Below are 24,066 nucleotides of genomic sequence, written 5' to 3'. Positions count from 1 at the left end.
CCTTGCTGGTGGCTTTCTGCTATCACTAGGGTATGTCCCTCTACCTTATGGTCCAATCTCGTGGTTAGAGCTCCAGTCATCCCATCAACATTCCAGGCAGCAGGATGGAGACCAGCAGGATGAGGAACAAAAACAGTGGGCAACAACAGCAGTGTTTAAAGGCTGGAACACTTTTCCTTCTAGCTCACTAGCCAAAACTTAGTCATAAGGCTAGCAGCAAGAAAGGCTGGAAGGTCTTTTTCTTTTTAACTTTTTTTTAAGTTTATCTTTTTTATTTTTATTTTTTGGCCGTGCCTGAGTCATGTGGAAGTTCCGGGGCCGGGGATCGAACCTGCACCACAGAAGCAACAGAAGCCACCCCAGGGACAACACTAACTGACTACGCCACAAGAGAACTCCTTAAAATTTTATTAATTTTTATTGGACTATGGTTGATTTACAGTATTACATTAGTTTCAAGTGTACAACACAGTGATTCAATATTTTTATAGATTATCCTCCACTGTAAGTTATCATTAAATAACAGCTATGTTCCCTGTGGTGTATAATACATCCTGGTACCTTATTATTTTTTTTTTTTTTGTCCTTTTTTAGGGCTGCACCTGCAGCATGTGGAGGTTCCCAGGCTAGGGGCTGAATCGGAGCTGCAGCTGCCAGCCTACACTATAGCTTAAGGCAAAGCCGGATCCTTAACCCTCTGAGCAAGGCCAGGGATCAAACCTGTGTCCTCATGGATACTAGTCAGATTTGTTTCCGCTGAACCACAACAAGAACTCTGTTTGTATCTTATTTTGAAAAACACTGTAGTTTTTTTTTTTTTTAAGTACCTCTTTTTTTTAATTTTCTAAAAAATATTCTTCTTTGTTCTGGTTTATCATAGGATGTTGCATACAGTTCATGGGAGAACTATTCTTTATGCTGGGTTCCATGTGTAGAGCTAAAAAGAGAAGATTCTACTATGAAGAAAAAGAGGAGTTCCCTTTGTGGCTTAGTGGGTTAAGAAGCTGACTAGTATTCATGAGGATGCTGGTTCGATTTCTGGCCTTGCCCAGTGGGTCAAGGATCCAGCATGACCCTGAGTTGTGGTGTAGGTGGCAGACGCAGCTCAGATCCCACATTGCTGTAGCTGTGGTGGAGGCCGGCAGCTGTAGCTCTGATTCCACCCCTAGCCTGGGAACTTCCATATGCCGTAGGAGCACAGACACAGAAACACACACACACAAAAAAAAGAAAAGAAAAAGAGAATAGCTATTAGGGGAGGGGGCAGCCAGCATTTTCTACACTGCATTTCCTCCAACTCGACATCGCTGAAATCAAAGTATTGTCTCTTCCCCCAGCATTTCATTTTCCAGGAGAGTCCCGTCCTTTTCTGTCCCTGCAAACCCTAGCAGGGAGGCAATTCTGCGGGGCCAGGGTTGGCAAAGGGAGGTGTCACCCAAGGTAAGTGAAAGAGTGAGCAGAGAAAGGCTGTGCAATGAAGCAGGACCCCCGGTCCAGTCGTCCAAAATAGAGACCAAAGATCCCAAAGAGACGTCCAAGGGGACCAAGTAGGGTAGAGTGTTCCCAAGCTAGGAACCAGGGTGCCTGCTGGGGTAGGGGAAAAGGGAGCTCTGGACCAGAAAGCACCAGACACTGACGCCCAGCCCCTCAGCCAGCTGCAGAGTCTGTGGAGTCCCTCCGGCTCCTGCTCACTCCACCCTCCACCCCTTTGTTTGCAGTTTCCTCCTTCTGGAAAGCCCTTCCTGCTCCTCCTCGGGGATAACTCTCAGTCATCCCTCAGGACGTGGATCAAGGGTCACCACTTCCAATAAGTTGTCCCAATGTCCCTGATGGGAGTCCTAATAACATCACACTGGAGAAGGGGCTGCAAGTGAAGCCCCAGAGTCAGCACAGAGTTCTGGGAGATGAGGCTGATTCTGGTGATTTGCGTGTCATTTGGAGCAGGGACTCAGGGAGGCTCAACAGGAAGGTGGAGCCCCAGGGCTCTCTTTTAATGAAGGAGCAGGTGCCCCCTGCCCATGCAACAGCAGTGGCATGGCACCACCAGGACTGAGCTTTGAACTCCTGGCCACAAGCTGGGTGTCCCACCGCCAGTGAGGAAAGGATGCAGGTGGAGGCTGTGGATCACGGAGAGGAAGTCCAGCTGGGTAGGGCAGGCAGAGTCATTCTTGGAAGGAAGCTCTCACCTCAGGAATCTGGTAAAGGAACACTCCTAGACGCCTTAGTCCCAGGAGCCACCCACCTCCCATCCCTAGGAACGGGGAGGCAGGGCTGGATAACGAGCCAGGAAGGCTGCCTCCCTTCTTCAGCCTCCTGCAACACATGGCACAGGCAAGAGCACGGACTCTGAGACAGCCACTGAATGGGTCAGTGCCCTGAACTAGCAGTGGGTCCGACTCGGGGCAGTGCCCTGTTATCTCGAGTATTTCTTTCTTTTTCTTTCTCTCTCTCTTTCTTTCCTTCCTTCCTTCTTTCTTTCATTCTTTCTTTTTCATTTTAGAGCCGCACCCGTGACATAAGGAAGTTCCCAGACTAGGGGCCGAATCAGAGCTACTGGCCTACACCACAGCCACAGCAATGCGGGATCCGAGCTGCATTTCTGACCTACAACACAGCTCATGGCAATGCCGGATCTCTGACCAATTGAGTGAGGCAAGGGACCGAACTCACATCCTCATGGATACCAGTCGGGTTTGTTAGCATTGAGCTACAATGAGAATTCCCCGAGCCTCAGCTTTCTCCTCTGCAGAATAGGCATAGAGAGTCCTTTCCCACCACCCAGGGGTGGGGGTGGGGGGGAGGTTGTGGCTGCATAAATGCAGGTAAGATAACCAAATAGGCACCAGCACAGCATGAGGTGCAGTCAGTGGGGGCTACTGGTGAAAAAAACACCCTCCCCTCCTGAGGCAGGCTGTGGGAACACACACCCTCCCTCTGGGATGTGTGTCTGTGTGTCTGTCTGCTTGCCTTAAGCTCTGGGGTGAAGCAAGCAGCCAGACTTGGGCAGGAGGGAGGGGAGATAGACACTCTCTCCAGGGCTCCTCAGCACCCAGATGCTTAGGTGGAGATGACGTGGCCTCAAGACAAACATCACCCTCTGCCCTAAAGCTGCCAGGTGGTCGCATGTCAGGCCCTGGGGGCAAGAGGAGCCTTGAGTTGTCCAAAGGGTTGTCCTAAAAGCCCCACCTGCGGGTGACCAGGGCTGGGGGCTCTTTGAGCAGATGTAACACCCACAACAGGTTTGCAGGGGGCCCGAGGGAGGAAGGGAGCTGCCCACCGAGCAGGGCAGGGCTGGGGGCTGACCAGGCAGAGCTCTGTTCAGAAGCAGAGAAGGCAAATTGGGCTTAAAGGGCAGCAGATGGGGGCAGGTTATGGCTGGGAAGGGGAGCCTGAGAGGTCAGCAAAGGGCGAGCCACACCTGGGACCACTTGGCTCTTCCAGCCTTGGTAATGGAGGGGCCGTGAGAGGGTGGGGGTGATGAAGTGGTGGAACCAGACGGGCACTTCTGAAAGTCCAGCTGCACAAGCAGATGAATTGGAGGGACAGGGCTGGGAGGGAGGGCTTCCCGGGAGGGGGCGGGGGAGGAGGGTTCTGAGCCAAGGCCAGAGGAGGGAGTGCGGCCTGAAGAGAGACTCCTGAGAGGACTGAGCTTGGCGCTGATGCTGATGCCCTCGCCTCCCCTACCGGGGGCGGAGTTGGGGGGAAGCAGGAAGCCAGTGAGGTCAGTGGGTGGGCCCCCGTGACACTGGAGGGGGGGTGCAAGGGCACAGAGAGGACAGCATAGGGCAGGGGCTCTGCAGGACCCTTGTCCCTGGCCACCTAGGCTCAAATCTTCTGATGGCAGTTGAATCCAACCTCCCAGGGAGGGAGGATTAGGATTCCCTGGGATTGTTCGCTGTCCTTCTCTTGTGTCTGACTGGAAGCTGCCCAAGGGTGGGGCTGTGACGCCTGTGTCAGACAGAGGAGGCCTAGAATTGGGGGGAGGGGGGACAGAGGGCTGCTAAACAGAAGGGTGCCGGGGCTGGGAACCCCCCCGGGCTGGGGACCCCCTCACCCTCGAGTCTTCACTCCTGCTCAAGCCTGCTGCCTGGAGGTCTCAGAGGTGAGCCAGTTTGTGGAGCTGGGGGTGGGGGTGGGTGCAGGAACTCCTGGGGTGGAGGAAAAAGAAAACAGAGCGCTGGTTGTGTTTGATGGGCTGGATCCTTAGCCCCTTCCCCCCACGCTAATGCACAGCCACACTTCAACCCTCTGGCTTTGCTCAGCCTCTGGAATGAGAAGAAAGCCTGCCAGCCCCTATCACACACTTGTCATATACTCACAAACAGACAAATATGACAGACACGCCCACACACAAAGACACATGACACACATATAAAATACATAAGGGAGTTCCCGTTGTGGTGCAGCAGAAACAAATCCGACTAGGAACTGTGACGTTGTGGGTTCGATCCCCAGCCTCGCTCAGTGGGTTAAGGATCCGGCGTTGCTGTGAGCTGTGGTGTAGGTCACAGGTGCAGCTCGGATCTGGCGTGGCTGTGGCTGTGGTGTAGGCCGGAGGCTACAGCTCCGATTAGACCCCTCACCTGGGAATCTCCATGTGCCGCGGTGCTGCCCTCAAAAGACAAAAGACAAAAAAATTTTTTTAATAAAATAAAAAATAAAATACATACAGTCACAGTCACACAGACAGCCCCAAAGTTATACTTACATATGGACACAGATATACATATCTATACAGTCATAGACACACAATGACACACTCACATATATACACACAAACACACCAATACACACACCCATTTGGAGCAGCCATGGAGGCTGCTGATTGGACACCTTGCTGGCACATTAGCAGGGGCTGACATCTGAAAAAATGTTTTTAATTTCTTTTTAGGGCCACACCCATGACATATGGAAGTTCCCAGGCTAGGAGTCTAATCGCCCTTGCCAGCTGCCGGCCTACACCACAGCCACAACAACATCAGATCCCAGCCACATCTGCAACCTAAGCCATAGCTTAGAGCAACACGGGATCCTTAACCTATTTAGTGAGGCCGGGGATCAAACCCTCATCCTCGTGGATACGAGTCAGGTTCTTAACCCGCTGAGCTACAACGGGAACTCCACCAAAACTGTTTAATGCAGCAAACCCCTCACCTCCCACCTCACAGCAGGGAGCCCTCTGGAGCAGAGGCCCTGAAAAAAACAGCAAAAAGCGTAGAAGAGATGATGACATGTAAGCTGAGAAGCCTTGTAGGTGGGCAAAGAGGAGGAGAGAAAGTGCCCCAGGGAGGGAAAATGGCCCCCGCCAAAGTTTGGGGTGGGGGTGAGGGCAACTGTGGTGCCCAAGGAACTGTGGGAGGCTTCTTTGGGGAGGAGGCTAGGAGGAGAGATGGGAGGCCTGCCCCCCAGCACAGAAAGACAAGCTCAGGAGCAGCCGGTGGCCCCATCGCACCTGTGCCCAGCCTAAGCCTCTGTGGGGACACACTACACAGAGGGAAAGGGGCCATGTCTAGGCCCTGCCAGAACCAGGACGTGGGGACACAGGAAGTTAGCTGCCTCAGAGCGGCCTAGCAACCAGATCTCCACCCTGCAAATCCCATTTGGAGGCCAGTCCCCCACATCCCCAAGACAGCATGGTTAGGACAGGAAGATGTGAGCCCTCACAGGAAAGGGGCTGTGTACTCCTCGTGGGAGTTCTGAGTGATCCCTTTGCTCGGAGGGGGCACCCAAACAGTGAGAACCCGCCCTCACTGCCCCAGACTTCAGCGAAGACAGACCTAGGCCCCAGCCTGGGACTCAAAGGCCTGTCCTCACCGTCAATTTGGCCTCCTCTCTTCCCGGCCCCTGGAAAGCAGGTTAGGGATCCGAGGGGTGAAGGCTTCTGGGGCAGGGGCTGGCTGGAGGGGTCCGGCCAGAGCCATCCCCTCCCAGCGGCTGGCTCCCTAGGCTGAGTCCCGAGGTGGCTTTGGGGTGGGCAGAGGAGCCCTCTGCAGCCGGGCCGCCGAAGGCCTACGAGGGTCTGGAATTCCTCTCCTCCTCCCTCCACCTCGCCTCCTCACCCTTCTCCCCACGCCACCCCCGGGGCCTGGGAGCGGGGGAGGCGCAGGAGGGGCGCGGGGAGGGGCTGGTGGACTGGAGCCGGGCCGGGCCCCTCGGCTGAGGCCCGCGCTGCAGGCTCCGCCCCGGCCTCGCACATCTGGGCTGGAGCTCGGGCCCACCCGGCGCCGGCGGCGCGGCCATCCGGCCTGGGGGAGGGGGGGAGGGGAGGGGACAGGGGCGGCCCCGGGCGGAGAGAGGGCCCCGCGGGCGGGCGCACGTCGAGGGCTGCGGCCGCCGCGGTAGCGCACGGGGCCACCCAACCGGCCGCGGGCCCAGGATCCAGGCGTCTGGACCGAGGTTGAGCTGTCGGGAGGGTGGAGGTGAGTTCTGGGCGGGGGGCTGGGGGGGCTGCTGGGCTCCCAGAGAGGAGAAAGGCTCCAAGGTTTGCGGTCCCGTCGCGGGCTGGCGGCTGAGACCCCATCCCAAACTTCGCGACCCTCAGAGGCAGGACTGGGGACAGATCTCCAAGCCGCCTCTCTCCAGCAAGCTGAGGGTTTGGAGGGCAGTTGGGGTGCCGACCAGAGGGCTTCCCATCTGGGCTTTTGGACCCCACACTCGCCCTGCGGAGGGTGGGGGTCTGGAGGGAGGGAGGGGAGAGATTTCTGTGTCTGGGGGTCTGGTGTGGGGCTGAGGACTGCTCAGGCCAGAGGAGGACACCCCAGGGTTGAGCGTGTGTGTATTTGAGGGGCCGCAGGCAGGGGGAGATCCCAGGGCCTGTGGTCCAGAAAAGTTCAAGAGTGGCTGGGATGCCTCAATGCCAGCCTGTGGGCTGGCCTCCTAAACAGAGACCTCTGCTTTCTCTCTGTGAGGCCAGCTTAGGGATCCAGGTGGTGTGAGGTCTGGGCTTCCTGAGGTGGCAGTGGAGCCAGGCTTAAAGCTATTGGGTGAGGGAGAGAGACTGGGAGGGAGGGAACTCTAAAATACAGACTCCCTGTGAGCGGCAAGGCAGCCCTGGATCCCCAGAAGGTAAGAGAGAGGTGATGAGGGTTCTAGGCGGATGGTGGGAGGGGCTTCAGGCCCCAGGCTGTATGGGACACAGGTTGTTTGTGAACTGGCTGCTCCCATGATGAGGACCCATGGGGGTGGGGCAGGATGTATGGAAAGAAAATTTGAGGACAGGGAGGGGCCTCCGGAGGCCATTTCTACCACCCGCTGCCCTGGCGCAGGTGAAGGCAGTTTCCTGACCCCACGGCCTCCCTCTGGTCTGCTCCTTGGGGGATTCTTTCTCTCTAGAGGCAGAGTGGAGCAGCCCTTTGGATGCTGTTTCTTTTACTTTTCTTTCCTTTTTTTTTTTTTGGTCTTTTTAGGGCCACACCCATGGCATATGGAGGTTTCCAGGCTAGGGGTCAAATCGGAACTGCAGCTGCTGGCCTACGCCATGGCCACAGCCTTGCAGGATCTGAGCCGCATCTGCACAGCTCAGGGCAACACCAGATCCTTAACCCACTGAGCAGGGCCAGGGATCAAACCCGCATCCTCATGGACGCTAGTCAGGTTTGTTTCTGCTGAGCCACAGCAGGAACCCTGGGTGCCATTTCTCATCTGTCCTTTGAGCCCTGGTTGGCTCAGTGTGTGGCTTGGGAGAAGTGTCTGTGGCCTCTCTCTGCCTGCAGACTGAGTCCTCTCCATTACAGGGCTGGCAAGATGCTGAGAGAGGGTGGCAGGTGGGATAGGCGGGGGACCCCAGAAAAGGCGGCCTGCAGGGGTATGGAGGTGAGCTGTAAATACTGGGTGGGCTCTTTGTCCTCATGGGCTGAGGACAGCTATGTGTGGAGCCCTGAAATCCAGCAACACCACATGCTCCCAGTGCTCGGGTGGGGGTACCCATCACCCTCAACCGAGGAAGAGATCCTTGGGGATTTCTCTCCACCAGGCAAAACATCCTAGGCTTTAGGGGACACTCTGGGATGGGAGTCTCCAGTTCCGAGACCCCACTGAGCTACACCCTGTCCTGGTCCTCAGTCATACCTTTTGGGTAGAAGTCAGGGCCAGCTGACGAGTAGAGGTTGCTATGAGGCCAAGAACTAGAGGTCAGTCCACGGGCAAGGTTAAAGGACAGACCATGGACAGGGTTAAGGGTCTGTCTGTGGGTAGGGTAAGAGTCAGGCTGGGGCCAGGGTTTAGCCTGTTCTTGTAGCCAGGAAATGAAGTTACTCCCTGTGTAAATCAAAGCGCCCCACCCAATTACTCTCAGACCCGTAAGCATCACCAGTCTGAAATTAGTGGGCCCTTGGGGCAGGGAGCTGAGGTTGTCCAGAGTCCATGGTCAGCATTCTCCGTAAATGTTTCTGGTGTGTGGGTGTGTGTACATGGTGAGGGGTGTCCTGAGCACATCGGGGCATGTGTGCCTGCTTGTGTGGCTGCCACCCCTGTCTACCTCTACCTCTCAGAGACTCTTCAGGATTCTCCTTCTTGGTACAGATTGATTCAGGGCCCCCTCCCTCCCTAAAGAACTCAGTAACTAGAATAAAGGTCTCGATGAGACCAAAAACTTCGGACAAGAGACAATTCGGAATCCACATCATGAAGGGAAAGAATGCTGCTCACATCTGTCCAACGCTTTGCCTTTTTATATCAACCACCTTCCTTATCTGGACTTGATCCCCCCAAGTCCCATGTGTGATCCATTTTCTTTATTTTTATCTTTTTTTTTTTTTTTTTTTTTTTTTTAGGGCTGTAGCCACGCACATGAAGGTTCCCAGGCTAAAAGTTGAATCGGAGCTGTAGCTGCCAGCCACAGCCACAGCCACAGCCACACCAGATCCAAGCCAAGTCTGCAACCTACACCACAGCTCACGGCAACGCTGCATCCTTAACCCACTGAGTGAGGCCAGGGATCGAACCTGAGTTCTCATGGATGCTCGTCAGATTCGTTTCCGCTGAGCCATGATGGGAACTCCATGTGACCCATTTTCCAGGAAAGGGCAGTGAGGCACAGAGGTAACATGATACACTCCAGCCAGGTGCCATCATAGGCCTTTTCGGTTTTGTTTTTTCATGGCATGCAGAGACTGGATGGAGAATCTCAGTTTTCAGACCAGGGATGGAAACTGGGCCACAGTGGTGAAAGCTTTGAATCCTAACCACTAGACCACCAGGGAACTCCCCTATCATAGGCCCTTGTCAGCCCTGAGTGTAGGAGCCTTCAGTCTGTCACACGCTCAGAGATGGGAGATCCGTGGACAGCTTCACAGAGCTGGGGAGATTACAGACACTTGGTTTGGAGAGGGAATCAGCTTAGCATGATGATTCTGTCTTTTTTTTCTTGGCGGTTCTAGATTGTTTCTGCTCCAGATACAATAGCCTTGGTTCAGAAAATCTATTCATTCATTCAGCAAAGTGTTTCCCAGCACATAGTGCAGAACCTGGCAGGAAGCAATGTTCAGTAATGTTTTTGCTGGGAGTCCTCTGGTGGCACAGCAGGTTAGGGATCCGGCGTTGTCACTGCTGGGGCTCAGTCACTGCTGTGGCGTGGGTTTGATCCCTGGTCCAGGAACTTCCACATGCTGCTGGGCACAGCCAAAAAGAAAAAAAGTTATAAAAACTGTTTTTGCTGAAAAATCGAAACAATGTACAAACAGCCCTGAGAGTCAGCTCTCTCAGATGGAGAAAAACCTGATGGCAGTGTTTGCCAGTTTCTATGGTGTAATCACCATGGCTGATTTCAAGCTATCCATGTGATGTCTGTGAGTGCAGAATTGGGAAGAGATGCACAGAATCAGCTCTTGGGAGCTGGTGGGTACCACATCCAGCGTGATGCTCCATCACCCTGAGCTGGGCTCCAGTCCCTGTCTCTCACGGCCCCTACCCACCTGCACCATTTCCTTTCCTTTTTCTCAGCATCTTCCAGCTACTCTACGAGTGCCCACAATCAACCCCTATGTTTCCCCTGATTCTTATGCCTGGACAGCCACCTGTGCATCTCCAGTGACGGGAGGACTGCATGTGTCTGGAAATCTCCATGGTACTGTCCATGGGGAAATCCTGGACATGTCTGGGAGTCTATCCATGGCTGGGCTGGGTTTTGAGAACTCTGTGTGAGCAAGGGTGTGTATGTGTGTATGTATGGGTGTGTCAATGCCCAGTTCTGTGTCTGCCTGTGTTCTGTTAGCAAAACTTCCTGATCTGACCTTTGGCTACAGAGAGGGAGTGGGCTCTGGGCCACCCCCACCCTTGTTTAGGCTCACAGCTCAGGACTGTAGCCTTGGTGATCTGAACACTGGGCCAGGACACATTGAGAAGCACTTCTCAAAACTCAGGGTGCTCCCGGAGGTCCCATCGTGGCTCAGTGGTTATCGAACCCGACTAATATCCATGAGGATGAGGGTTCGATCCCTGGCTTCACTCAGTTTGTTAAGGCTCCGGCATTGCCATGAGCTGTGGTGTGGGTCGTGGAGGCGGCTCAGATCCCCCGTTGCTGTGGCTGTGGTATAGGCCTGCAGCTACAGCTCTGATTCAACCCCTATGCCATGGGTGTGGCCCTGAAAAGACAAAAGACAAACAAAACAAAACAAAACAAAAAACAAACCTCAGGGTGTTCCCAGCCACCTGAGATCTTGTTAAAAAGCAAGTGCTGGAGTTCCCGCTGTGGCACAAGGGTTAATGATCCCGCTTGTCTCTGTGGAGGTGCCAGTTCAGTCCCTGATCCCTGGCCCAAAGTGGGTTAAGGATCTGGGGTTGCTGCAGCTCTGGTGTAGATCATAGGTCACAGCTCTAGCTAGGATTTGATCTCTGGCCTGGGAACTTCCATTTGGAAGAAAAGAAAAGGAAAAAAAACTGTACCCAGCACATTGTCCCTTTTCCCCGCCAGCCTGTGCTCCTGGCATTCTGCTCCTCACCCTCTCTCTCCTTACTTGAACCAGACAATGTCACCCTTGACACCTTCTTCCTAACCTCCCAGGTCCATTCCTGCCATCCTCCATCAGCCTTGTTGACTTTAACCTCTGCCTTAAATGTCTGCACTTCTGTCTCAAGACACACAGCCCCCACCATTATCTGCTGCCTGGAGCAACAGATGGGCTCCTGCCTTCGTGCTGTCCTGCTGCAATCCAGGCTTCGCATACAGCCGGAGGGGCTTTTTAAAACACAGATGTAGTCATGCCCCGGCCTCCACTCTGCAGGGAATGTGTCCGTGTGTGTTTGAAGCCACTTCAAACGCTTCAAGGTTTGAGATTTTCCCCTCCATGTAAAACCAGATCTAAAATTGGGTCCAGGCATTCCCGTCATGGCTCAGCGGAAATGAATCTAACTAGCATCTGTCAGGACTCAAGTTCAATCCCTGGCCCCGCTCAGTGGGTTAAGGATCCGGCATTGCCTGTGAGCTGTGGTGTCGGTCACAGACTTGGCTTAGATCTGCTGTGGCTGTGGCGTAGGCCAGCGGCTGCAGCTCCAATTTGACCCCAGCCTGGGAACCTCCATATGCCACAGATGCAGCCCTAAAAATACAAAAGACAAAAAAAAAAAAAAAAAAAAAAAAAGCAAGTAAGAAATTAATGCTGTTAGACATGATAATGGTGTGGTGATGTTTTTTAAAAAGTCTCTGTTGGAGAGGCACTGAAACCTTTATAGGTCAAGCAACATGATGTCTGGGATTGGCTTCAAAAGGACTCCAGCCGAAAGTAAATAAATTAAGTAAGCGTTCGGTGAAGGAACAAAGGAGCAAATACACGCCATTCTGCTTGTCCATTCCTGTTCACAGCCACAGGGCCTGCAAAATGCTGGCTGTCCCGGAGCTGGGCCTGCAGGAGCTGTACATCGGTAAGACCCTCACCTCTGCCGCAGCCCCCCTCCCCCTGGCCCTCAGACCCACCCCCAGTCTGTCCACATGCCTCTCCCAGCAGAGGCTCCCCTGAGCTGTTCTGTGTGTGTGCTGGGGTGGGGCTGGGGGGTCAGTGCACATGGGATTGCGTACGTGAGAGAATGTGTGTGTCTGTGTGTGGGCGCTTAGCAGGCATGTTCATGGAACCCCCAAGTGTCTTCATGTGTGCGTATGTAGGGCAGGCCTGTGTGTAATGTGTGTATGTGTGCGTGCGTGCACACGCATGTACCTCTGCCTATGGGCAGGTCTCTGGGCACAGGGTCTTGGATGAGCGTGTGTGTGTCTGCACAGAGCTCTCTTTGTGGTTGTGAGTGTCTGCCTGTGGCCTGGTCTGGGAGCAGGCTCTGGTTTCTCTGCGGGGGTAGGAGGCCAGGAGGCAGGAGGAACACGCCACAGGAAGTCCATTCACAAAGACCTGGAGGGCTGGGCCTTCCTTCCTGCCTCGCTTCCCAGGCTCAGGTCATAGCAACTTGGCTGCTCAAGCTGGAGCTGGTGGTAGGGCCCAAGCCTACTCTGGCCGCCTGAGAAAAGGGGGCTCTGGGAGTGTGACTGCCATGTCTCTGCCCCTCCAGCTCCTCAAGATGGATGCCAGCCCTGTCCAGGCATTTCCTAGGGTCCCCTTCATGCCCAGCCCCTCACGTATGTTCGTGGGGTATCCCAAGGCCAAGGGGGGCTGGGAGCTGTCAGGGCTACGTGGCTGTGGCTGAGGGAGTGCAGGCCCTGGCCTGGCTCCGCCTGAAGCCAGACAGACCTGTCTGATTTGCTCATGTGTCTTCATGTCAGACCCCATCTGTCCCCCAGCCAGCTCCCCCTCAACCCACACAGGCATCTCAGGGCAGCCCCAGGGCCCCTCCCAGGGGCCTTAGCAAAGCCCAGTGTGGTGGTGACAAGCCACCAGCCCACACCTGGGGAGCTTGTCCAGCCAGGCAGGCCGTCCTGCTCCTGAGCTGCCTGAGCCTCCAAGCCAGGCTTTGGGCTACCTTCCAGGAGCTGGACTGCCTCCTTCCCCCAAAGGTCCAGCTCAGGCCTGGGCCTGGGAGAGGATCTCAAGGGGGCCTCCTGCCCCCAAAACGCTGGCTCCAGGTCTCTGTGTGCTGTGGGGGAGGGGGTGTTGTGGGAGAGGGGAGGCTTGGCATCTGACTTCCCTGTGGGGTGGACACCCCTCAGCTCAGGGCTGGGCCAGGGGCCCTTGGGAGTGGGGGGCAGGGGGCAACGCCTTCGAATCCTGATTAGAAGCATAAGGGGGCAGAGAAGCAGCCCCACCTCGCAGTCAGGTCTGTGGTTCCCCCACCTTTTCTGGTTTCTCCACCCTCTACCTTCACTCCAGGACCTCACCTGCCTCACCCCCCTGCCCTTCCGTGTCTGCACCCGGTCTCCTGCCTCGACAGTGCCTCTCTGTCTCTCCCCTCCCCTGCTGTGTCTGACGGGTGCTGGGGGAGACAGTGGGTCCCTAGGGGAAGCATGAGTCACCCCTCAGGAATAGGTCACCTCACCTGAGGCCAGGCCCTGAGCCCCAGTGTCCCCCTTCTACCTTGGTCCTGTCCTTCCCATCCTCCCTCCCAAGTCCCAGGTCCCCAGCAGGGTGCCCCTTACCAATGACTGATGGAGAACCTTCCAGGCCTGGGGCCTGGCCGCCAGCCCCTTACTCTGATGGTGCCAGAGTGACTTGCCCTCTCTTTGCAGGTTCCAGCCCAGGGCGGTCCCCAGTGCCCAGCCCACCCGGCTCCCCAAGGACCCAGGAAAGCTGTGCCATTGCCCCCCTCACACCCTCACAGTCTCCAGTAAGAGCAGGGATCGGGGCGGTGGGTGGCCTGAGTGATGGAGGGGGTGTGTGTCTGTAACGCGTGTGTGTATGTGTGTAGGTGCCTGCCTCTGCCTATGGGCAGGTCTCTGGGTACAGGGTCCTGGGGCTGGTGTCTGGCAGAGCCCTGTCTGGGGCTGGGCTGGAGGTGTCACCATGCCTCCTGCCCCTACACACTCCATATAAGTTCTCCTCAGAAGGGTTGGCCTTAGGCGACCTTGGACCATAGGGGTAACCATGCTATGGAGGTGAGCCCTCTCCAGGATGACATCAGGGACCACTGGGGAAGGTGTACTTTCTGAGCGAGTGGTTTTGTAGAGCACTGGCCCTACCAGACTCGCTTCCCCTCCTGCCAACAACAGCCCCACCTTAGTACAAAGTATATATTGGGAAGAAGAAATAGTTTGGCAACTGCTCTCTTGAAGTATCCAGGACATAATGACCACCGCCAAGCTCCCTGGGTCACCCCACTGGGGACCACCTCACCCTAGTGATCCAGCCTGGGGACCTCCTTGTTCTCAGGGAGCCCAGGCGAGGCAGGGACCACTCATGGGCCCGTGTATGGGGCCTCTCTTCTCTGTTACAAAACTGGACAGAGTCTGGCTGTGTCGCTGTGACCACAAAGAACAAGAGAGTCCAGTATACACAGGTCCATGTGCTATGAAGTGGCTTTGAGCAGCAAATTTGCTCCCAGCTGGGCCCAGGCTGTGACATGGTGTGAGGTGGGGGTGGGGCTAAGGGAGCCCAAATGGAAGGAAGGCAGAGAACCAGAAGCAGGGAAGCAGAAGCTCGAGCCCACCACAGCAGAGGGCTGCCAGAGAGGCCTTGGGCTTTTTGAGCAGTCAGCATCTCCAGGGCTCAGCCTGAAGCTTAGGAGGTGGGGGGCAGGTTGGGGGAACCAGGCAGACGGGCAGGTGGGGGTGGGTCAGGGCTGATCTGGACCACGCAGGCAGGTGGGGAGGGCTCCCACGTGCAGGCAGCTGGCCCTCCGGCTGCTCTCTGACCAGGTCTTGCACTTACAGAAGCCCGAGGCCCGGGCCCCGCAGCAGGCCTCCTTCTCCGTGGTGGTGGCCATTGACTTCGGCACCACATCCAGCGGCTATGCCTTCAGCTTTGCCAGTGACCCTGAGGCCATCCACATGATGAGGTGAGGGCGGCTGGGCTGGGAGACTGGTGGGGGGGCACGATACCCTGGGAGGGGCCTCATCCCAGAAGTACTGACACTGAGGAAACATGGAGTCTCCTAAGAGCTCCTTCCACCTCTGATCTGGACTCCCCGCTGGAGCAAAAGTTGGAGGTTCGGCCCCAGGCCTGAACCCTCAGCCCCAGTTGGGGTAGCTCTCTAACCTCTGTGAGGAATGTTGGGCTTTGTTTTTAATTTTAATTTTTTTTATTGAGATCTAACAAACATACAGTAAAATACACAATCTTTTTTTTTTTTTTTTTGTCTTTTTGCGATTTCTTGGGCTGCTCCCATGGCACATGGAGGTTCCCAGGCTAGGAGTCTAATCGGAGCTGTAGCTGCCAGCCTACGCCAGAGCCACAGCAACTTGGGATCCGAGCTGCGTCTTCAACCTACACCACAGCTCATGGCAACGCCGGATCCTCAGCCCACTGAGCAAGGCTAGGGATTGAACCCACAACCTCATAGTTCCCTGTCGGATCCGTTAACCACTGAGCCACGACGGGAACTCCCACAAATCTTTTTTTTTTTTGTCTTTTGTCTTTTCAGTGCTGCCCCTGCGGCGTGTGGAGGTTCCCAGGCTAGGGGTCTAATCAGAGCTACAGCTGCTAACCTACACCAGAGCCACAGCAACACCAGATCCAAACCGCTTCTGTGACCTATACCACAGCTCATGGCAACACCAGATCCTTAACCCACTGAGCAAGGCCAGGGATCGAACCCGCAACCTCATGGTTCCTAGTCGGATTCGTTTCTGCTGCGCCAGGACAGGAACTCCCAAAATACACAAATCTTTTTCTGGGCTTGTGGCAAACACACACATGCACACATATATGCACAAACATGTGTTTTTAAAATAAGAGTGGGATATCATACAACTTGCTTTATTTTAAGCTTACAATGCTATTTCGTAGATATTTCCTGTGAATACAGAGAAAGCTACCCTTTTTCTTTTTTCTTTTTTGGCCGCCCCACAGCACATGGAGTTCCCAGGCCCGGGATCAGATGCAAGCTGCAGTTGCAGCCTACACCACAGCTGCGGCAATACCAGATCTTTTAACCCACCCGCCAGCTGGGGATTGAACCTGTACCCTGGTACTGCAGAGCCACTGCCGATCTCATTGCACCACAGCAGGAACGCCTTGTTTTCTCTTAACAGTTGCATAGTATTCCACAGTGTAGATGTGTCATATTTTAGCCTTTCTCCTATCAATAGTTTTGAGGGAATTTTTTTCTTCTCATTTTTCACTATTATGCTGCAACGAATATCCTCCTTGAAAACTTGTGCCAGAATTTCTATGTGGTAGATTCCTAGAGGCAGATTCCTAGGTCCAACACCTCAAGTGAAATACAGAAAGTGAATGATCAGAAGGTTAATCAACAAAATATTGAATCATTATGTGGTATACCTGAAACTAATATAATGGTATATGCCAATTAAACATCCATATTAAAAAAAAAAAGGTTAACTTAGTTGACAAGTCACCTAGATTTTATGAAAGAGCTATTCAAAAAATCCATTCTGATGGATTTTGTTGAGTTTTGTTTGAACAAAACATTTGTTTGACACTCTCCTTCAGACCTTAAGACCCTGATCTTTTGAATGTATCTTAGTGGGGCTGAGGCCAGTCAGTGGAAGTCTCCTATAAGAAGACCTCAAAACTCCCAACCCAGACTGGGATAGCGGATCGGGGGGCTTCACCAGGGCCTGGGAAGCTGGATGGAAGAGAGGATGGAGAGACAGGCAAAAGGTCACTGCCTCAAAGATACAGGGGCCTTGACCTGCATGAGCACAGACTGTGCTTCCCTTTTCTCTGCTCCCTCCACATCCACAAGAGGCCACATGGACTCTTAGAGCTCTGGACCCTTAGAGCTCTCTCAATCCACAGGGTATCCCAGCATGTTAGCACACACAATGAGGCCACCCTGGGCCCCAGGCTAGGGTGAGGACACATGAAGGGACAATGTGGAGGTAATAGTCACAGGAAGTGACTGGGAGACATCCTGGCCTCCTTCCACGCCCTTATTACCCCCCCACCCCCAAGCCGCCAACCCCCATCATTTCCATCTCCCTAATATCTCCGTGATACCCATCCACTTCTCTCCACTGCCACCCCCCTCAAGTTCAGCCCTGCACGCTCTCACTTGAACTGTTGCAATATCCTCCTCCCTAGTTTTCCTTCTCCATCCTCTCTCCCCGCCAGTCTGTTGCTGCATGGGGACCGGTGACCGATCTAAAGGCAACTGTGGTCATGTCTCTTTACTCTCCTACTTAAAACCCACCAAGACAGAATTCTGATAGGTATTTCTTTTTCTTTTTTTGTCTTTTGTCTTTTCAGGGCTGCACCTGTGGCACCTGGAGGTTCCCAGGCTAGGGGTCCATTCGGAGCTACAGCTGCTAACCTACACCACAGCCCACGGCAACGCCCGATCCTTAACCCCCTGAGCGAGGCCAGGGATCAAACCTTCGTCCTCATGGATCCTGGTTGGGTTCACTAACCACTGAGCCATGAGTGCACTCCTCCCTGATAGGGTATTTCATACTCCTCCCTAGTTGACCTTAACCTTCCTGTATTCGCCCCTGTTTTGAGCCAACATATGGCTAGTTCTCCCTGTTCTTTCACACCGTTACGCTTTTGCACATGCTCTTCCTTCCTTCTGGATTCCCAGTTCCTTTCCCAAAAGGCTGCAGTGGTGAGCCTGGCCTCCAGGACATCAGGATAGGCAGAGGAAGGGGAGGAAGGATTTGCCAGGCCGATGAACTGGGCAGAGAGTTCTGGGTAGAGGTCCAGATGATGCCTGCAGATAGGGAAGTTTGGAATCTCAGGTTTTGGGGGGCCTGCTGGAGGTACAGTCAGCTGGTGTATGGCTGCTGGGGTGAGCCAGCTAGGAGTGATCATGAATGCCTTGAATGAGTTTGGCCATGGAAGATGACCTAGAGGAAGGCAAATTGGCTGGCGGCCTCTCCCAGGGTCCTGGAGAAACAAATCAGAAGGCCCAACCAGGCAGATGATTGATGGCTTGCTGCTGCTTGTTAAAGACAAGAAAGCAGAGTTCCCGTCGTGGCTCAGTGGTTAACGAATCCGACTAGGAACCATGAAGTTGCGGGTTCGATCCCTGGTCTCGCTCAGTGGGTTAAGGATCTGGCATTGCTGTGAGCTGTGGTGTAGTTTGCAGATGCGGCTCGGATCCCGCATTGCTGTGGCTGTGGTGTAGGCCGGCAGCTGTAGCTCCGATTAGACCCCTAGCCTGGGAATCTCCATGTGCCACGAGTGTGGCCCTAGAAAAGACAAAAAAAAAGACAAAACCAAAAAACCAAAACAAAAAAACAAAAAAGACAGGAAGGTGAGGTCACATGGTATATCTCATGGGAGGGAGCAGGAGCTGAGAATGTCAGATGGGACCCATGGCCCCATGGATTAGAGAGAATCCCGTGAGCAGTGCTTATGGAAATTTCAGTGGATGCTAAGCACCGTATGCACAAGAACCCTAAGACATAGGTAATATTATTATGCCCATTTGGGAGTTTTCAGTGTGGCTCAGTGGAAACAAACCCAGCTAGTATCCATGAGGATGCGGGTTTAATCCCTGACCTTGTCCAGTGGCTTAGGATCTGGTGTTGCCTCAAGTTGTGGTGTAGGTTGCAGACGCTGCTCAGATCTTGAGTCGCTGTGGCTGTGATATAGGCCGGCAGCTGCAGCTCTAATTTGACCCCTAGCCTGGGAACGTCTGTAAGCCAAGGGTACAGCACGAAAAAGCAAAAGAAAAAAACATTATTATTCCCATTTGACATATGAAAAGACTGAGGCTCGGGGAAGCCAGCTGGCCTGCCCAAGGTCACACAGCTGGTTCGAGAGTCAGCATCCAAGCCCACGAAGGGAGGGTTACTGCTGATCACGCTGACAGCCCTGGGCCTCCACAGGAAATGGGAAGGTGGGGACCCAGGCGTGGCCCACCAGAAGACCCCCACCTGCCTGCTGCTGACCCCAGAGGGTGCCTTTCACAGCTTTGGCTATACAGCCCGAGATTACTACCATGATCTGGACCCTGAGGAGGCTCGTGACTGGCTCTACTTTGAGAAGTTCAAGATGAAGATCCACAGCACCACCGTGAGTCACATTCTGGCTCAAGGCCCTGCTCCAGCCTGGGAGGCAGGGCTAGAAGGGAAAGAGGGGAAGGAGGCCTGTGGAGGGTGGGCAAGGCTAAAAGGTGGTAAAGGAGTAGCTAAGGGGGCAGAGTTTGAACATAAGGGATGGAGGCGTGACCAAGGGCTGAAGAGAGGGTAAGAGAAGCAGGGCTACGAGAGGGGCTGGGGCAGAACTAATATGCGCTTTGAGCCAGAGTGGGACAGTGCCAAGGAGGGGAGGCACCAGGAAATGGGGTGAGTATAAGAGATCATCAGGAGGAGTTTCCGTCGTGGCTCAGCGGAAACGAATCTGACTAGCATCCCTGAGGACACAGGTTCGATCCCTGGCCTCACTCAGAGGGTTCAGGATCTGGCGTTGCCATGAGCTGTGGTGTAGGTTGCAGATGTGGTTCAGATCTGGTGTTGATGTGGCTGCAGCTTAGGCCAGCAGCTGTAGCTCTGATTCGACTCCTAGCCTGGGAACCTCCGTATGCCGCAGGTGTGGCCCTGAAAAAAAAAAGAGAGATCATCAGAAAATGGAGGCAGGGGAGTTCCCTTGTGGCTCAGTGGTAATGAACCCAACTAGTATCCATGAGGATGCAGGTTTGATCCCTGGCTCTGCTCAGTGGGTTAAGGATCCAGTGTTGCCGTGAGCTGTGACGTAGGTTGCATATGCGGCTCAGATCTGGCATGGCTGTGGCTGTGGTGTAGGCCTGCAACTACAGCTCTGTTTCGACCCCTAGCCTGAGAACTTCCATATGTCACAGGTGGGGCCCTAAAAAGCAGAAGGAAAAAAAAGAAAAAAAGAAAAAAAATGGAGGCAGAGCTACAGCCTCCTTCAGAGTCACCCTGTGTCCCTGCCAGGATCTCACCTTGAAGACCCAGCTAGAAGCCGTAAATGGAAAGAAAATGCCAGCCCTGGAAGTATTCTCCCATGCCCTGCGCTTCTTCAAGGAGCAAGCCCTTCAGGTGCGTTGTGGCCCCATTCCTGCCTCCTGGGGCCAAAGACCCCCCCAGGCCCAAACTTTCCCTTCAGCCCATCCCCTATCCATCCGATGGGTCATCACTGCCAGAGGACCTCATCAGAGGTCAAAGGTCATCATCTCCAGTCCTCCGCCTGTCTGGTAGAGCCTGCATCAGCCCTACGGGTGTTGGAGAGGTGGGGGCAGGTGGTATTAGAATTCTTTCACTTCGGCTGGGAAGTCCTTCCTGGGGCCTGATTCATTCCTCCAGCTCCCATAGAAGCTGAAGACACTCCCCCCAAACCAAGCCACCTGTTCCCCTCACTGTCCCCTCCTGCTCCAGGAGCTGAGGGAGCAATGCCCGTCGCTACCGGAAAAGGACACTGTGCGCTGGGTGTTGACGGTGCCCGCCATCTGGAAACAGCCAGCCAAGCAGTTCATGCGGGAGGCTGCCTACCTGGTGAGAACATGCAGGCCGAGCCATGGACGCTGCTTGGGAGGGCCCCGGGCATGGCCCAGTACCCTCATTCACCCAGCAGCCTCGGCACCACAGGGTCACTGTGTACAGGCTGCCAGTCGCACCCTGTTGGGCATTTTGGGGAGGGGGGGCTGCAGGAACAGAGAGCAGAGGGACAAGAGGCACAGCCCAGGCTAGCTGAAACAGTGTCTTAAAGCAGGTTTCCTGGAGTTCCCGTCATGGCACAGGGGAAGCGAATCCCACTAGGAATCATGAGGTTGCGGGTTCGATTCCTGGCCTCGCTCAGTGAGTTAATGATCTGGCGTTGCTGTGGCTGTGGCATAGGCCGGCAGCTGTAGCTCCAGTTAGACCCCTAGCCTGGGAACCTCCATATGCCATGGGTGCAGCGCTGAAAAACAAAACCAAACAAAAATCAGGTTTCCTAGAAGCAGAGCCCGGGATGGGGATTCTTGTGCATGTGGTCTCTTGAAGGACTCTCAGGAGAAATGGGAGTGAGGAAAGCAGGACAGGAGAAAGAGCTGAGCAGGGATATGGTCTCAACTGGAGCCGAGTCTCACCCTGATCCCCCAGAGAGCTCTCGAGGGAGATTGCACCAGGATGCTGGCCATGATGGGGCAAGGGGTGCAGCTTTTTGCCTATCCTTATCAGTCTGTCATTGGTGACTGGGGGAGTGAGGTGGTTCCTGTTCAACTGAGGGCTGTTCTCCAGAGAAGGAGCAGCGGTGGGCCCCTAGCAGCCAACACTCACAGTAGCTGGGCAGGACACCAGGCACCCACTTCAGCCAGCGCCAGTGTTTTCAGAAACCCCATCCCCACCACAGTCCCAACCATTGTAAGATCTTGAGCAGGGGAAATGAGACCATGAAACTATGAAGGGAGGTGATTTAGGCCAATGTTTGCGGGCCTTTCTGCCATAAGAGATGCCAAAAGTCTGGGAAAAAAGGAGCTGCAGCTCAGGTACCCCCACTTCAGTGGAGAAGGGGGGAGGCTCGTTGTTTGATCTTGCCCCGGTCCCAAGGCTTTGGAGGACACCCTGGTACCTCCAAAAAAGATCTTAGGAATTCCAGTGCCCCCTCCCCTGGAAGATACCAAGGTCCTCAACCTCCTACAAACCCACCTGGGTGTCAGGCATGCCCCAAGTGCCAACATCTGCGGGTACCTACACTGGCCCCTAAGGCCAGCAGGCATCCCCAGCCCAGAGACCAGGATAAAAGCATGGCTGTGCCCAGCCAGAACAAACACCCCCTACCAGTGCCCCCCTGCTGGTTTATCCACCCTGCTTCCTCCCACACTGTTCGCTGGCTGGCAGCTCAGGAAGGGCTGGCCCTGGGCAGGAAGTCTCAATACCCACCCATCCCCCTCCCCCACCTGGTCAGAATCTGAGGAATCCCACAAAACCATAAAGCACTTCCTATGGGGATCCGGGGCCCTGATGCAGGAAGTAACAAATCTCAAGTGTTTTTATCCCCCACAACTGGCCTGTCTTGGTGCCTGAAATTTCACTGTTGAAGTTTCTTTCTTCCTGTATCAGATTCCCTGGGAACAAAGGATTCCTGAGAGTGAGAAGGCCTGTGGCCACTCTCACCAGCCTGATGGAGAACGAGGGTGCAGTGAGCCAAAGGGGATCCCTCACCTTCTCCTCTCACTGATGGTCTGGTCATTACCCCCCCACCCCAACATATGTGCTGGAGTCACCACTGACCCCCTCGGCCAGGGCTCAGCAGGCCAGCCCAGCACCTGTGAAGGGGACCTTGCTGCAGCCCAGGGCAGATCCTAGGTGCTGTAGGTTTCCACTCAGTCTAGAGTCTCTCCCTGCTGGGTACCTCCATGGCATCCTCAGCTGTGGCCATGACCCTCCCCAGCCTGGTCACAGGGTGCCTGGGAGACAGCTTCAAAAGTGTGCAGCATGGAGAGGCCTAGCACGGGTGGTATATGATGGGAAGGTGGTGAAAGCCCCAGTCACCTGCTCTGAGGTGCCATTTCAGTGTAATGCTTGGCCCCTGATGCTCCCTGACCCTGCCCACCACCCCTCCCCAGGCTGGACTGGTATCAAGAGAGGATGCAGAGCAATTACTCATCGCCCTGGAGCCAGAGGCTGCCTCTGTCTACTGTCGCAAGCTGCGTCTGCACCAGCTCCTGGACCTGAGCAGCCGGGCTCCTGGCAGCAGGCGCCTGGGGGAGCGCTGCTCCATTGATTCGAGCTTCCGGCAGGGTGAGCCACCCCCAGCGGTGCTGCCCAGTGGTAGCCTTGGGGATTTCACCTTGCCCTAGAGTAGCAGTGTCTGAGGACAACAGGACCCAGCCCAGCACTGAGTCTGAGAGTGGAGAGGGCGATGGCTTACCCTGGAGGGAGATGTTGGGGTACTGACAGAGGGTGCTCTGAGCTGGAGGTGGAGGTCTTTAGGAGCTTTCTCTTAAACAGCCACTGAATCTGTTGCCCTTCTCCTGGCACATCAGTTGTCCCCCCCATCAGCCCCAAGCTCCCGCTGCCAGGACCGGGCACTGAGACGGCTATGGTCAACCTTGGTCATCCTCCCAGATGCCATCTCCCATGGCAGGGAGAGGCCCCAGGACCTCCCCTACCAGCTCCTGCAGACCTTCATAATTCTGCTTTTGTCCTGGCTGGAGCTCTCCTGTGTCAAGGGAAGGTCCTGCAGCAGGCAATATTTCCCCTTAGATACTGGTTACAGTGCCCAATTACCCCATTTGGTTTTTCTGGACCCCTTGGGGTTCAGCAGTGCCCTCTCCCAGTTGGGAGTGGAGCAGGAGTTTTAGGAGCCCTTGCTGCTCCAGATGCTCATGGATGGTGGGAGGCTGGGAGATTGAGCGTGGTAGCTGAGGCACCTCCTTCTCACTTCACGGTCCTGCTGTCCCTCAACATCCAGCCCGAGAGCAGCTTCGAAAGTCGCGCCACAGCCGCACGTTCCTGGTGGAGTCAGGCGTCGGAGAGCTGTGGGCCGAGATGCAAGCAGGTGGATGCAGGGAAAATGGAGGGATATCCTTTGGGCCCAGTGGGGCACCATACTGATGTGGAAGGACATTTCCAAAGTCAGCTCTGGCCCCTAGGAACCACCCCGCCCTCCCCGCCCCTTCCAACTCCATCATCTGTACCTAACCTGGTAGACTCTCTCGCAGTTACCTGCGCCCCACCCCCACTCACATCCATGCCCCTAACCCCGACTCCTCTGGAGATGGAGTTGCAGCACCCTAGAACCTCGTTCCCCCACACCTTGTGCCCCTGCCTGATGACCTGAGGTTCGAGCGCCTGAAGCCCCTTTCAGCCCATCTCCACCCCACCTCCGGACCCCCCCGCAGACAGGGCTCGGGACCTGGAGCAGGACTAGAGGCTGGGTGAGTCTAGAAAGGGCACAGAGCTGAAGGTGTCACGAGTGTGTGCTCACGCTCGCCCCCCCGCAGGAGACCGCTACATGGTGGCAGATTGCGGGGGAGGCACCGTGGACCTGACCGTGCACCAACTGGAGCAGCCCCATGGCACCCTCAAGGAACTCTACAAGGCCTCTGGTGAGTAGCCAGGCTCCTTGGTACCCAGCGCGGCCTGGCCCCGCCATCGCCCCCTGGCGGCGTAGTGGGCACTGACGT

General features: G+C 55.0%; 1 protein-coding gene across 9 annotated transcripts in view; it reads left to right on the top strand.

Annotated features, from left to right (window-relative positions):
* The first annotated feature begins 3,621 nt into the window (after positions 1–3,621).
* The window catches only part of HSPA12B (heat shock protein family A (Hsp70) member 12B), a 27,294-nt gene continuing 6,849 nt past the window's right edge, over positions 3,622–24,066 (top strand). For 3 of the 9 annotated variants that reach the window (XR_014832088.1, XM_005672772.4, XM_085003439.1), the window contains exons 1-10: positions 6,320–6,419; positions 11,798–11,856; positions 13,601–13,698; positions 14,741–14,865; positions 18,824–19,010; positions 19,892–19,996; positions 20,333–20,449; positions 22,504–22,678; positions 23,352–23,438; positions 23,884–23,988. Coding sequence is in view for 6 of the 9 variants with exons in the window: in XM_005672772.4 (XP_005672829.1) it covers positions 11,814–11,856; positions 13,601–13,698; positions 14,741–14,865; positions 18,824–19,010; positions 19,892–19,996; positions 20,333–20,449; positions 22,504–22,678; positions 23,352–23,438; positions 23,884–23,988 (1,042 nt within the window). In the remaining 3 variants the exon portion in view is untranslated. Of the gene's footprint in view, positions 4,103–6,319; positions 6,420–10,257; positions 11,000–11,502; positions 11,857–13,600; positions 13,699–14,740; positions 14,866–18,823; positions 19,011–19,891; positions 19,997–20,332; positions 20,450–22,503; positions 22,679–23,351; positions 23,439–23,883; positions 23,989–24,066 lie in introns of those variants that run through there. The other 6 variants (XR_014832090.1, XM_013985150.3, XM_085003440.1 and 3 more) reach the window with 3 other exon arrangements.

Source organism: Sus scrofa, chromosome 17 (assembly GCF_054392235.1).
Source record: "Sus scrofa isolate SSC_HxYL_T2T_F1_AM1 chromosome 17, Sscrofa_HxYL_maternal_Yorkshire_Landrace_v2.0, whole genome shotgun sequence".
In the NCBI taxonomy this organism is placed as follows: domain Eukaryota; kingdom Metazoa; phylum Chordata; class Mammalia; order Artiodactyla; family Suidae; genus Sus; species Sus scrofa.
This window is presented reverse-complemented; position numbering and strand designations above follow the sequence as displayed.